Here is a 15308-nt window from a genome sequence, read left to right on the forward strand (position 1 = left end):
AAGCCATAAAGAACTTATTAAAGTTGGACTGTTTACATTCCTACATGGAAAGTTGATATTTGTAACTCATGAGATCTTTCTCAGTATTAGGGTAGTTAGAGGGTATATATATGTAGTTGTGTATGTGTATGCATATATTATATGTATGTATGTATATGGATAGGTGTTTGTGTGAGGGAACAGAGTGAGCTGAATATGAAGGGAGAATATTTAAAAAATAAGATTTACTGTTGAATGGAATGTACTAGGAGAAAGAGAAAGGAAGATGTAGAATGTAGCAAATCATCTCACAAAAAAGAGACAAGAAAGAGCTTTTACAACAGAAGGGGAAAGGGGAGAGATGAAAGGGAATAAGTGAGTCTCATTCTCTTGGGATTTGGCTTAAGGAGGGAATAACACACTCAATTGAGTATGGAAATCAATTTTACCCTGCAGAAAGGCAGGGGAGAAGAGGATAGGAAAGGGAAAATGGAAGAAGGGAGAGCAGATTGGGGGAAGGGGTAATCAGAAGCACACACTATTGTGGGGGGACAGGTCAAGGGAGAGAATGGAATTAATGGAGGGCAGGACAGGACAAAGGAAAATATGATTAGTCTTTTGCAACATAACTGTTATGGAAGTGTTTTGTATGGCTACACATGTATGACCTGTATTGAACAGTTTACTTTTTCAATGAGGGTGGGAAGGGAGGGAGGCAGAGAATATGGAACTTGAAGCTTTAAAAGTGAATGTTAAAAATTGTTTTTGCATGCAGCTGGGAAATAAGATGTCCAGTCAGTGGGGTATAGAAATCTATTTTGCCCTAGAGGAAAATAGAGGGGGGGGGGGATCGAAGAAGGTGGGGTGATAGAAGGTAGGACATACTGGGGGAAAGGGTAGGTGGGGTGCACACTATCCTAGAGGTGGGGAGAGATGGGGAGAAAATTTGGAATTCAAGTTCTTATGGAAGTGAATGTTGAAAACTGAAAAATAATGTGTATTAAAGAAAAAATTAAATTAAAGAAAAAATGTTTTCTTATGGGTAGATTTATCTCTAGTTAAATAAAGAAATAACCTAAAATTTGTCTTTCTAGAAATTTTTTTCATCTTCAGCTAAATCTCTTCCAAATTTTGTAGAAAATGTAATACAATCATCATTTGTAATGTTATTTCAAACTTAATACAAATAGGTGAAAAGTTATATGTGTATTTGTAATGATCTTTTGTATTGAAAGACTAATATTTTTCCTAGGGAATGAGCTTGTTCCCTAATATTTTTTTTTTTTCTGGGAAACACTAATGGTTTTAACTTTTGTAGTTGTTGCAAAGTTCTATGGTAAGAGTTCTCATGCAGTTGGTGTTGGTTTGTTAGATGAATGATTTTGAATATTTGAAGTAGTTTTTACTTCTGCTTAGTCACAAATCTGATGAGAAATATTTCCAGCAAAGATGAGTATCCCATGGCTACCCTCTTTTGTACTTTTGGTATTCTATGGAGAGATAAATTTCCTGGCTAGGGAAGTTTAGAAATATTTTCTGGGAAAAGTAACCATTTCATATATTGGGACTTAGCTTCCAAAGAAATCTAATTTGTACCTTGGTGAGAAAGTGTTCTCTTTGAGTGGCTATATGAAAATCTTCCATGGGATCACTTAAAATTTGATCTCATGTTCCTTTTTAAATTATTGATGTTTTGTTTTTATATTATGCACATTTTCAGATTATTTCTACTCTGTGAGAGATCTCGTTACTAATAAGTAACAATGATAATGCAGTAACCTCATCTAAAAGTGCATGTAACATTTCACATTTGTAGAATGTTCCACATCTGTAGCATCCCCCAATACACATCTGTGTTTTTTAAAAAAAAAAATTTTTTTTAAAACTTTTCTCTCCCTTATCTCCATCCCATTGATAAAAAGAGAAAAGAAAAATAAACTTACAAATATGCATCAAGTTTCTTTGTGAAAGGTCTTATTTCTCAGATATTTATTTATGGAACTGTTTCACATTTATAAGAGCCATTCCTCAATTGATAATTGATCTACTCCAAGGACGTGAACAGACAGTTCTTCTGGGAAGAAACCCAGGCTATCAATAGCCATATGAAAAAATGCTCCAAATCTTTAGTAATTAGAAAAATGCAAATTAAAGCACTTTGAGATTCCACCTTACATCTGTTGGATTGGCAAAAATGATAAAAAAGGAAAATAATATGTATAGGTGGGGAGGGCTTGCTGTAGGAAAACAGGTCCATTGATCTTCTGTTAGTGGACCTCAATGACATTCAACCATTCTGGAAAACAGTTTGGAATTGTACTCAAAAAGTTGGTAAACAGTATATCCTCTTTGACCCTGCTGTACCAGTGATAGACCTATATTCAATAGAAATCAAAGAAATTCAAAAGTAAAGGGCCTATAGGTATAAAAAATATTTGTAGCAGCATTGTGGTATATGAATATGAATTATAAGAAATGAGAAAATAGGTTATTTCAAATTATAGACTTGTGTGAGCTAATACAGAATGAAGTAAGAACCAGCAGGACAATTTTTACTCCACCATCTATAAAACCAACAGTTTTGAGGTCTTTATAAACTTATGAAGAATGAAATGACCAAAACTAGGGGAACAAGTTACATAGTAGCAACAGTACTATAAAGACAACTCTGAAAACTATAAGAATTATGATCACTAAAGTGACTACCCATGATTCCAAAGAACTAATGATCAAACATACATACTCTACCCTCCTGACATAGACACAGTAGATTTAAGGTGCAGTATGAAACAGGTGTTTTTGTTTGTGATCATTGAAGGAATTTGTTGTGTTTAACTCATGTTCCTCTTTTAGAATCCTTTTTAGGACATGGCCAGCAGTAGGAGTTAGGATGAAAACTTATTAAATATCCCTTCACAGTTTGTAGACTCTTTTCATGTATGCAGTTAGGGTAATATGCTAGTGGTGAAACTGAATCTTTCATTCCTGTCCATTCCCCAATACTAAGAAAACTATTTCTTTGTTGGTAGATGTGATTGTTTAAAAGAAAATTGTAAGTATAATAGTGTCTGATTAAGCACTATTTAGTATCAGGCAAATTGGGCTCAACCTTATTCCTTGGAAAAGACTTCTTTGCTGCCTTTACAGTTTCAAAGGGAAGGGAAAGCTTACTGGAGTAGAAAGAGGCTGCCCAGAGGGAGCACAGTCAAGAATTATGAGCTGCTTTGCTCACAGTTAATTGCTTGGGTTGCTCCATTTGGTCTTCAGCATATTTATGTTTAAGGCTACACACCATATCAGCCATACTTTAAAAGAAAGATAACCTTGATTTCCCATCAAAGGATGCTACTCTTACCTCCAGATCTGTAGGCTGATGATAGACTATAGAACACAACCTCTTGTCTGTAATCTGTCTTTCAGACTGCCCCAATCCACCCTACTCTTAAGAATCATCTGAATTCCCAGTTCAGGAGCATGCCTGCAGGACTTCCCTATCAAATTCAAATTCCCCTTTCTAGTCTTACGTTTTAATAATCCTATTCACTTTCTTTTACCTTGTCTCTAGTTCTCAGTAATACATTATTTCTTTGCCTGGATTCATTACTCAGTTTCATCTGTTTGCTCTCTTATACACCCAACTTATTGTCTTTACATTTAATATTTTCCTCATTTAGAATACTCTTCTCTTTCCTTTCATCACGATCATCATCAGACCACCCTAAATAACTGTTTTCATAATGCTAGGCTTGGCATTGTGGTCTCAAGGATTACCTAAATCTAGTTCCTACTCTTTAAGAACATTTAGTCATTGACACCCAAGTATAGGACATGTAGATTGCTAAATAGAAATCTTAAACTGTGAATGGATTATAAGGCATTTAAGTGATCTAAATGTCATTTAGAAGTGTACTGTAAATTCATGAGAGTGGAAGTCAGGGACACTCACTCCTTGAATTCCATGTCCTGACTGGGTGAGGTAAAGGGAAGCTAAAAACTCTCTTCTGATCAATCTTGGAAGACTGTAGGGAAGTCCAGGTTTCAGTAACTGCTTAATTAGTAGGAACAGGGTTAGTGGGTGATCTTTGGAGAAGTACGAAAGTATTTCTGATGATTCTTTTGAGTGGAGGGTGGATTGGGCTAGTTTTAGGGACAGATTAGAGACAAGGAGTTGTGATCTAGGAATACCACCAGCCTGGAGCAATTTAAGGCAAAGTAATATCTTTTGATATGTTTTTTTTGATATGTTCACGTATGTTCACAATAAACATGGATTGAATAACTGACCAAACACAGGGCATTGACTTTAGTGTTTACCCCAACAATGGCAATTCTAATGAGATTGGTGATCTAATTTCCTGGTCCATGGAAGGTGAGAGATGGGTATGTTTGGGGGGGTGGGGTATGTGAGAGAGGGGGAGGGAAATAGTGCTGCCATTCATACCATATAAGTGGCATGAAAGGTAGAATTGACAGCTAAAAATGCTTTAAAACACAGGCATGAAAACTCAACAGTCTAGGACTATCTGCTGTAGGGATAAATAGCCTTATTAGTCATCAGTAGCCCTTGAAGGCATTTCTGTTGTAGTTCATCTCCTTGTAGCTCTACAGACACCTGGCAACAGCTGTGGTTCCATCTCCACCTCCTAAACAACAACCACTGAGAACAGAGGTAGACTACCTCCTGTCCCAATGATCAAAGTAATGGTTATCTGTTGTTAAAATGAGACAGAACTATGTGATTACATCAACTGTGATTAATGTGAATTTTGAACTTAAGTGATTGATTGAGGTTTAGTTATCTGGAAAATTCACAAATAGAGAATTTCTGGTTTTTCAAGGATGCCTGATAAATAAGGTGTAACTTTTTATTGAATGATGTCAATGAAGACTATCATTTTCACCCAGTATTCCTTACTAGGACTGATATTTTGGCTTCCAGAAGAGTATGGACTTAGTTCAGTAATTGTAGCTTTGAAACATCTGAGCTGTCTGTTTGTATTGGCAGGAACCTTTCTCTGGCCTTGCAATAGTAAGGATAAATTTGGTACTTCTGCTGAGCAAGTGGGCCTTGTGTCCATTTTCTCCAGCATTACTGTTCTTCATCTGGAGGGAAGGAGCTTCTGTGCAGAGGTCATCTAGACTTTATCTTGGTGGAGATGACATAGGACGAGAAGCCAGAGAGAACAGATCCCATGTTTAGTTCTCAAGGGACAATGTTCTCTGTTTCTCACAGCGAATGGGAGGAATTAGAGTGATGATTGGTGGAAATCTATGTTCAAAAGCAGAGAAGAAAGTTGTTATTGGAAGTGGCTCCACATTAAAGCTTAACTAAAGATAGTGGTGACCTGTTTTAGTTGCTGAGGTCCCTAAACTGGTGAGACAAAAAAAGCCGTCCTGTGAGGTCCAGGTAGCATGCATCAAGCCCTTCTTCTCTCTAGGTCCCTTTTCAGGTAATAAGAAGCAAGGAGTTTCTGTCCAGAATGCTATTTTGTCCTTATGTAATTTGTTTTTTGTTTTGGGTGGGGAGAGGGAGATACCTTGTTGTCTTGATTTATACTATCTAGAAAGCATACTTACAGGTATAAACACATTTCTTTTAATTCCCAGCTGCTGTTATTGGATTTTGATTGAGCATGTGTTCATTTTTATGAGTATACACCAATATGTATTAAACATTTTAATTTAAAATTGCTATAAGATAGTCTTTAGGCATAAAAGCAGCTTGTGGGATTTGTCTCAGCAGCACCAACAAAGTCTTGTCTTAGTATATTCTTTTTCAAATTGCTTTTGAATTGAATGAGACATTTTGTCAAGTATTTTGGAATATTAAGTGTTCCTAAAAATGTGATTTGGCACAGTATTAACTAGACCTTAGTACAGTCATTTAGACTGAATGACAACATTCAGTTTTCTGTTATTAAGATGAATAGTCATTTGGTGAGTTATTTGAGAAAAATGAGTTAATTTGTTTTCATATTTAGGTCTATTGTTAATATATCCCACCTACTGAGTTAGGTTGTGGAAGAGTTTAACTTTTGTTTTTCAATTTCAAAAGTGCATGCATTTTTCCCTAACTGCATTTTTATTGATTTGTTAAAAAGGTTTGTCCAGAGGGGTTGCATTTATCCGGTTTGACAAAAGATCAGAAGCAGAAGAGGCAATTACCAGTTTCAATGGCCATAAACCCCCAGGTTCTTCCGAACCCATAACAGTGAAGTTTGCAGCCAATCCTAACCAGAATAAAAATGTGGCGCTGCTCTCTCAGCTGTATCACTCACCAGCTAGACGATTTGGAGGGCCAGTTCATCATCAGGCACAAAGATTCAGGTGGGTCAGGAGGACTAATTCACTTCAGGTTTCTGCTGTCACTCTTACCCCAATCCATTTACATTTAGTACCAGAGCTTCATTTTTAAAGCTGTAAATAGCTTTGTCCTGGTGTGTGCATTAGTTATATGAGAATTATTGCTTAAATGAAATTGTTCAGAATTATTATGTTGTATTGGAATCCTTCCCTCTCCCCAAACCAAAACTGTATCTTTATGAAAACGCTGATTTCCATAGCAGTGTCTTCTTGAGCTGAAATCAAGGGGGAGGGGGTGGAAAATCTACATGGTCCCTGTTATATAGAGTGATTTGTAAAGTGCTTGAACTCAGTCTGCAGTTAAATGAGACTCAAAGAACAAGCTGAAGCAGCTCACCCAGAGGGAAATCAGCAGGCACAGTTGTATGGGATATTGCTTTATAAAAATTTCAAACAAACTTTTAGATGTTTGACCAAGAGCTCTGGCAAGACTATCTTTTTTTTTTTGTGTGTATGCTGTATTCTAAAGCCCTTTTTCTAAATGTAAGTGATAATAGATGAAGGGACGTTGGCTTTTTCCAGCCTGAAAATGCCCCAATAATAGTGGTTTTCCCATGTCAGAAGGCTGTCCCTATCTCATAGACTACAATAGAGTAGATGCAGAACTGGAATTTCAAAGTTGGCTTTGCTGCTGCTGCCTTGCTGCCCACCCTGAGGCGGGTCACAACTTTCTGAGCCTCTTTTTCTGTTAAACAGAAATGGCATGTTGACTGATCTCCCTAGCGGGCTGAGGATTTTTCTTCATGACTGTAAATACCAGAAGTACGTTTCTCATCAGATATCCTCATCTTTGTGTTTGAGAAATCAGGTCAGAAGGACTTGTTCAATCCCACAGGTGAAATTTGTTTTCCAAGGCCTGATGAAAGTTTAGTACTCCATACCTCCTAATACCCTGTGCGTGCTGCAAATGAGTTATCTGACCTCTTTTATATGGCTTTGCTAATTTGAAGGCAAATCATTGGAGGGTCTTTTTTTTTTTTTTCCTTGTTGAGAAGTAAACTGGATACTCTGAAAATCATGACGCAGCTCCCACAGCTCCCATTCTCTGGCACTTTTCAGATTTGCAAAGTGCTTTCCTTATGTCCACCTTATATACGAAACATAGAGTTAGATGTATTATTATCCCCATTTTATAGATGAGTAGGTAGATGTACATGAGATGGTCTCATAGCTAAGCAATGTCAGAAGCAGAATTTAAGCCCAAGACTTCTGACTCCAAGGGCAGCAGTATTCTTTCCACTAAGTCATGATACCTCTCTTGATTGGTGGTGAGTATAGAGTGACTGCTAAGTCTAATGAACAATCAGCAGGTAGTGGAGCTAGAGAAGAAGGAAAGAATGGATGAGAAGAATGGGGTCTTTTATCCAAGGAATTAGATAGAAAGAAAAGAAGGAAAATGGAGAGCTAACATTTCAGAGGGAGTAGCTAATAAAGAGAGAATTGCAAAAAAGCCTAAAATGTGAGAAGGGAAGAATAAAGTAGGGATAAAAGAGGAAAGAGTTAGTTACCAAAAAACATCTGAAAACAAAAAAAGAAGAGGGCCCACAAAAACGTTCAATGTTGAATGCGATGCTTGCTTCAGCATAAAGCCTTCATGAGTGAGAAATGTATATGGATCTTCATATTAAACATAGGAAAAAATAAGAAATAGGTATTTCTTTATGACTGTTGAGGTAAAATAAATCAGCTATGATTGGCAAAATAGAAATCCACTGACCAGAATTTCAAATCACAAAAATGTAAATCAAACACAACTGAAATAGCAGCTCAGAGGTATTTTTTCAGTGTAGCAAAAGTCACATACAATTTTGGATACATTTTATTTTGTTCATGTTATGAGTTATTCCCATATTTAGTGGAGAAGCAGGGGCTTGTGGGAGTATTCCACATAGCAGAGGTTTTTCTGAAATTGTAGACCTGTTTTTAGTTAAAAAAAAAAAAAAGTACCTTAGCAAAAGTTTGTGTATCTTGAACACCTTTTTCCAATTATGGGCATTAGCTAATTGTTGTCCCAGATAGCCTTGAAATTCTAAAAGAGAGTCTTACTAAGTTATCATACCATCTCAGATGTTTAAAAGTTGTCTCAAAGTTTAAAACTGTGGCCATCTTCTCCATCTATTAGAAAATAGGCCTCTTTGAAAAATATACTGCATGAAAGCACAAAGATAATAATGGCCCTTGGATCAGTAAAAGACATTTCATTGCTCAATATCTTATCCCCCCAATAATGTTTTAATATCCTTTGAAGGTATAGCATGCTTCGTAATTGGACAGGCATATATGTTGGATCTGCTGATTATTACCCATTACAGTCCGAATCCAGTCTTTGCACTTGTTTGCTATAAGTCACTTAGACAAGTAGAATTAATGGCCATCTTCAGAGTATTTTTCAGGTTTTCCACCAATTCTGTTTCATGTTTCAGCAGTTTTTAGCTTTTTCAAAGACTGAATCTTTTAAAATTGTAAGACATCCCTTGGGTAGAATGAATCCTGCGATTTGTACTTCTACAAGTAATTATCTGTAGAAGTGTCATTTTGGAAAAGGGTGATTTACAGGTGTTGTGGGATCTCAACCAGTGATGTTGCTATTCTACTAGGTTTCTGGTCCCAGTGGGATAAGTCATTTGGGTTATAAAGACCTCAGTCGAATTACCTGGTCTGTTGTTCTGTTTTACAGGCAGGTACATCTTGATCACTTCTGCTTATTGAAGATTGCCCTGTGCTAAGTTATCCTAGTTGGTACCACAGATCCTTCAGAAAAAGGAATGCTTTCAGCAGCGATGCCCCAGAGCTCTTTTTCCATTGATCTTTTAGAGAATCTAAAGGAAAGAACAGTAATGATAGGGAGAAAAGGGCAAAAATAAACCAGTCTCCATATTCTTTCTTCCCTTTAAGAGAGTTCCTTATATATCAGAAAAGGGTTTCTAGAGAATAGTGAGATCGGTTAGATTCAAGGAACCCACGAGGGACATTATAGAAGCTTCAACAGTTAAGATACTGAAAGTTGGGGTCAAGTATAGTTCTAGAGAGAGCAAAAATGACTTACTTTGGGAGGAGAAATCATTTTATGGCCCCAGACTTACCTTTTCAAAGTGATAAGTGTGTGTCCATCTTAGCCTTGGATAACTGGAGTCAGCAATTTCACCATCTCTTGTGACTCCTGCTCATTGCTTAGTTTAAATATGTGAGTTGCTATTGTGCCCTGATGATACTTAAGTTTCCATCTTCTCCACCACCAGTAGTATTAAGCAGTCATACCGTTGTTACTTTTATTTTTGTTTGGGGGAAGAGGGTATGTGAGGAAAAGGGCCCACAAACTGCCTCCATTGGTGGTTTGAGAGTTTTTGTTATCTATCTTCAGTTGTTTTTCTTCCATGTTGATTCATTTGATTGAATTGAAATTTTACATGAATATTGTGCTTTTTATTTGCTAGGTTCTCCCCTATGGGTGTAGATCACATGACTGGGCTTTCTGGTGTAAATGTCCCAGGAAACGCATCTTCTGGCTGGTGCATCTTCATCTACAACCTTGGTCAAGATGCTGATGAGGGAATCCTCTGGCAGATGTTTGGCCCCTTTGGTGCGGTTACCAATGTGAAAGTTATTCGCGATTTCAACACCAACAAGTGCAAAGGTTTTGGTTTTGTGACCATGACAAACTATGAAGAAGCCGCCATGGCCATAGCAAGTCTCAATGGCTACCGCCTGGGGGACAAAATCTTGCAGGTTTCCTTCAAAACCAACAAGGCCCACAAATAACTCGCTCCCGCTGTTTGGTACGGAATAGCTCACTCAAAGTGACACCAGTTGAAGCATCTTTTTGTTAGTGTAAAACTCATTTTGCGCCAATTTTCACGTGTTTGTCTTAGTCTAAATGAGAAATGAAAAGGTTTTTTATACTCTGGGATGCAACTGACATGTTCAAATGTTTGAGATCCCACAATGTTAGACCAATTTTAAGTTTCTTAAGTTATTTCCTTTAAAATATATATGAAACAGAAATCTTAGTAGACTGCATTAACTAACCAGCCCCTCTGGATGGTGGTAAAATTGAAGCATGCTTTAACTTATAAGACTGTCTAACATTTGTTTCATTTAGTGTTTCCACAAACTGGAAAAACAATTCTTTTTCTTCTTAGTTGTTATACTAAAGATGTTAGACTGACGCTGAGTGTGCTTTTTCTCAATAGCTTAAGCATTTAAAATTATTGACGCCTTAGTTGACAGTAAATTGCTTTCTGAAGCAGTTTTCATTGCCACTTTTCTGTTGATTTAAACTTCAGTTGTTTTATTTTGTTTTTTTTTCAAGTGGTCTTGTAAGTAGTAGCATGCCTGCCTGACTTTTAACACCATTGGGGAGGTAAGTTGCACGCTGAGCCGTGGCCAAGCTGTCGAAATTAAAGTACAAAGATTTTTCAGAAACCCAAGTTTGAGTAGGAATGGACCAAAGAGTTTCAAAGAAACTCCAAGAAGATTCCAGAGTCAAATTTAATCTCCAAAACAGTGTGAACATATGTTGCTCCTTTGACATCCTGAATCTTTTGTCCAAATAGCGTATGCCTGGTGCACCACATCCTGGTACATTATCTTTTGAGAGAACTTTGCAGTTTCAAAGATCATTCAACATAGTTTAAATTCACAAGAATAGCTCTATTTTGTAATAACACATAAACATTTGAGCATTGTATTTCTCGCATCCCTTCTTGTGAGCTCTAGATTCTTTTTTTCTATTTTAGTAGGGTTTTGTTTTGAAAATTTGCTTTCATATGAACACTCAGCAGAAAAGTACTTATTTCTTGCCAGTTATCTATTAACAAGAAGACTTTAATTTGTAGTTTTAAAGATTAACCCCCAAAGTTTTCTTCATGCTGCCTTGACTATTTTGGGTTGTTCTGTTTCTGTTAAATTTTCTTTTGCTTTTTTGTGTTTTTTGTTTGTTTTTACTTTTGCATTTAAGACCATTAAATTTGATTTTGTTTTGCTCAAATTTTGTTTTGTTTTTTATTTTCAATTTTCTTTTGTTTTGGATAGGTATTGTACAGAAGGTCCAACATTCAGGGAGAATTGTCAGGTCTTAAGGAGAGTTTACTGGCCTCAAGAAAAAAGCCTTGACATATCTGTGGTGGCATTATAAACTGTATCATCCCAGAATGATTCTTTTCTAAATCTACAGATGTTGGTAGGCAGTTAGAAAGAGTCCACAACGGGCGGTTAGGCTGGTAGCACGCAGCAAGAGAGAACTCCGGGAAACTGTTTCAAGAACCTGATCTGACTTTTATATAACTGATGTACAGAGAGAGAGACAAAAAAATGGGATGGCTTAGGACCAGCAATTTATAACTATGACGTGAGATGGAACTCTTTAAAGATGATGTTTTTTTAGTTATTGGTATAATGGAATTACTGATTTATTTTTTTAAAAGGACAAATTAGGCAATAGGTATCAGCCTCTTCCAGTGCAATTTATTATTTTTGGAAGCATCTGGATGGTTGGCCTCATGACTGCTTTCCATTCACCTAGTACTTCCAAAATATTGAGTCCCTATCACGTTTGTATTTGCTTCACAATTTTTTAAAAGGTTTCTTTTTTCACTTTTTACACATGTTGAAAGATTGGTACAAGGCTTGGCCTTGAGAGCTAGCCGGACACTGCCCAGTATCCACTTTACTCTCTGAAGTACCAAACTCCAAAGGATTATAGCCGCTTTTTATGACACGGGTTTGTGGCTTCTGCTCCATTTGTTTTATTTTAAATGGGGGTAGGGTGGGGGGGGGGGGCGGGGAAAGTGTAGCTTCTGTTCTGATCTAGAAACAGTGCCTATTTGCTGGAGTAAATGAAAAGGTAGTCACTGTGGTCTTGCTGTGGAGAGTTTTTATATTTTGAGTCAGTGTATTCTATGAGAAAATTAATACTTTTTTGGTCATGGCAGCATTCAAAGCCTTTCTTTTAAGTCCCCCAGATGAAGACACTATTTGCGGTTCTGAATCTTGCTTTGAAGCTGCTGTATTTACAGTTTGCTGCCGGCTTTGGCTTGTGCTTGACTTCAGGTGATGATGGCATCTTCGCCACATCAGTATTCTCTTTTCCTTTAATTCAGCTTGGTTCTTCAGACCCTGGGACTAATGGGAAAATATGGAAGTATTTGGGCTTTGGATATGTCTGTCACCTGACATTTTTCTGGTACTTGGGGCCCCCATGGGTTTGAATACACTTGTCACCACAAGTCCCAGGTGCTTCTTCAGGAACATTTGCAGGAGTGTGGAAAGTTTTAGCCATTGATATATTACTTCTGGAAAGCAATCTACCATCCTGATAGTTGCTCTAGCCACTCTACTTTGCTAGGAACATTTAGTAGGTTAACTCAGCCTGAACCAGACTGTCAGGTTTGTTTCTAAAAGGGAGACCTCACTTTTAAAATGTCATATTGCTGAAGGAATCCTTTTCTCAAACTTTACTTAAAAAGTTCAATTCCACTCCTGTTGATAAAGATGAAGACTCTACTTATTTTTGGAAGTTCCTGTTTTCCCAAAGCTTCCTTACTTAAAGTAACTTGATGAAAAGAATTGAGTAGACAGTAATAATTTAGAAAGAATAATTTTGCAAATATTTGAGATATTTTGATTTGATTCAATTATCTTTTAGCTTCTGATTTCCCTACTGCTTATCAATTAGATCTCCTCATGATTATCTGCTAAACAATACTTAGGATGTGGTAATTTTTTAAAAAAGATTAAGTTAACATTGTTGATTCTACCCTTGCAGCTCTGCCTTAAATTGATTCCTCGTTGTAAAATACCATGTTCCCTCCAGAGAGGGTTTTCTGTGTGCTAATTCTACCTCTAATAGGAAGTTCTTTCATTATGATTTCCCACCCAAGGGCATCTGTTCTTTCTTTTCATCATCTAACACGTACATTATTAAAGCAAATCTAGATTGTTTTTATGAAGTTGGTACCGGGTCTGGTTAAGCTTTTTCTGCTTCCAAAAAATGAGATTGTTCCTATTCTGAAGGCAGGTGCCTTACCTAATGTTTATAGATCTGCACTTGCTCTCAATTCTGGGAAAGCCTAGGACCCAAAGACCAGTATAGTTGGTTGATAGCTAAGCAGCTGTGGTTATGTGCATATTCTGTGTTGAAATTGCTTGGTTTAGACTCAGCACAGTTATCAGATTTGGACACTGAAATGAACATTACTCAAGTTGTTTGGTTTCATATCAGATGCAGCATCGTTTTGTTTCTGTATGCTTTTGTAGTATTCATGTGAGAGTAAGATGGTAAAGACATCTTCCCCTTCTCCTCCGGCCCCCTTTCCATAAACCAAATGCCTTTGTACTGGATAAAACTCTTCTGGTCTTTGAAATACACTACCCCCTCCCAGTGTGATTTGTAAGATATGGCGTCTGTGTTCCCTGTGGCCCTGCTACTGGCACCTCCAGGCTACAGGCCACCATACTTCCTAAAGATTGACAGGCAGCACAGAAGGAAACTTTTTGGTTTGTTTTTTGTTTTTTTGTTTTTTGTTTTTTGTTTTTCTGTTGAGTGGAGTTTGTAATTCACGAGCCATTTTAATAATGATAGAAAAGATGAGCTACCACCAGAATCTTCGAAATCCTATGGGGTTTCCATTTCAAAACTTCGATTTTCCTTTGACTTGTAATAATTGTTTCTTATTTCCAAGCCACCCTTCAGTGACATAGTTAAATATTTTGCTTGGTCATTAAAAAGCAAATGACTTGACATTTTGAGCATATAAGTTGGGATAATTCATGATTTGACCAGTAACTTTGAATAGTATACTGTACTTTAAATCTTGACCTGAAGTCTTTTTTAAAAATTGGTTCCATCTCTTTTAACATGTAACATTTCGCTTACAAAGTAATCTGTTGTGGGACAGGAGGCTTTATTAATTGTTTCCCATATTGTACAGTAGATGGTTAAACATTTTGTATATTTAGTGTGTTTTAAGTTATTGATTTGTTTTATATAAAATAATTTATTTTTCAGGTACCATTTTTTTTCATTTTAACTTTGTTTTTACATGGGTTTGTTTTCAATAAAGTATGACATTGCTGTCCAAAAGTCTAAAAGAAAATGAATCCCATTGTGTTCTTTTGAGAATGCTTCTGTAATTAGTTTTTGTGATTTTCAGAAAAGCACTACTGAGTTCTCCATCTTCCCATTGCTTTTTTATTCATATGATTAAAAGACCTTTAGTGTTTTTTAAAAGAAAAATCAGACTTAGGTTTTGATAATCAAGAAGATTTCAGATTAATAAAGAAGCTTTGAAAGAAGAAACATTTTTTAAAAATGTAGTCTGAGTGTGAATATTATTTTTTTGTTGATGGCTTTCTCAAAAAGAATGAAACTTTTGAATCGTTTTCAGAGTTTTTATAGATGCCAAATTGATATATTGACATGTATTACATAGATTTTATATGTAGTGGAAACATGCAAAACATTTTATTAAACTTGTTCACAGTCATATAGACATTTGAATTCGATTCCAAAGATAAGCTGATGCTTATTTTCAAGTACAGTGTTGTGGTTTGGGGTTTTCTTTATAAATCCACCCTTGTTTGTGCGAATACTTGATTCTTTTCACAGGCATCAGGGATGTGTTATGCCTCACATGTTAACCTATAGTTTGAATTTTGTGATATTTTTAGTTGTAAACAAAACAGTAACTGACATGTTATAGTTTAGGAACTGATCATTTGTAACTTTTAACTGGCAGAAATGGAATTAAAATAATAATAATACAGTTGGTTTACTTTATACTTCTTAGGCAAGCATGTCTTTACTCCTCCCCACCAAATGGCGCTGTATCCTTGGGGAAAGGGTTGCCATTCCAAAGTCTTAGACTATGAGAGGGGAGGGGGAAGGAAAGAATTATACTCTCATGTCTTGAATGTCATTTGTGAAGTTGTCTTATGTGTATTGTGTTCACATACCCTTCATCAAATAT

General features: G+C 36.5%; 1 protein-coding gene across 7 annotated transcripts in view; it reads left to right on the forward strand.

The window, feature by feature from the left end:
• The window catches only part of ELAVL1 (ELAV like RNA binding protein 1), a 78998-nt gene extending 64360 nt beyond the window's left edge, over positions 1 to 14638 (forward strand). For 4 of the 7 annotated variants that reach the window (XM_072600980.1, XM_072600983.1, XM_072600982.1 and 1 more), the window contains 3 exons: positions 6081 to 6306; positions 7039 to 7104; positions 9777 to 14638. In XM_072600980.1, the coding sequence (XP_072457081.1) occupies positions 6081 to 6306; positions 7039 to 7104; positions 9777 to 10101 (617 nt within the window). In that variant the 3' untranslated portion in view covers positions 10102 to 14638. Of the gene's footprint in view, positions 1 to 6080; positions 6307 to 7038; positions 7178 to 9776 lie in introns of all 7 variants that reach the window. The other 3 variants (XM_072600985.1, XM_072600984.1, XM_072600981.1) reach the window with 2 other exon arrangements.
• The last annotated feature ends 670 nt before the right edge of the window (positions 14639 to 15308 follow it).

Source organism: Notamacropus eugenii, chromosome 4 (genome assembly GCF_028372415.1).
Source record: "Notamacropus eugenii isolate mMacEug1 chromosome 4, mMacEug1.pri_v2, whole genome shotgun sequence".
Taxonomy (NCBI): domain Eukaryota; kingdom Metazoa; phylum Chordata; class Mammalia; order Diprotodontia; family Macropodidae; genus Notamacropus; species Notamacropus eugenii.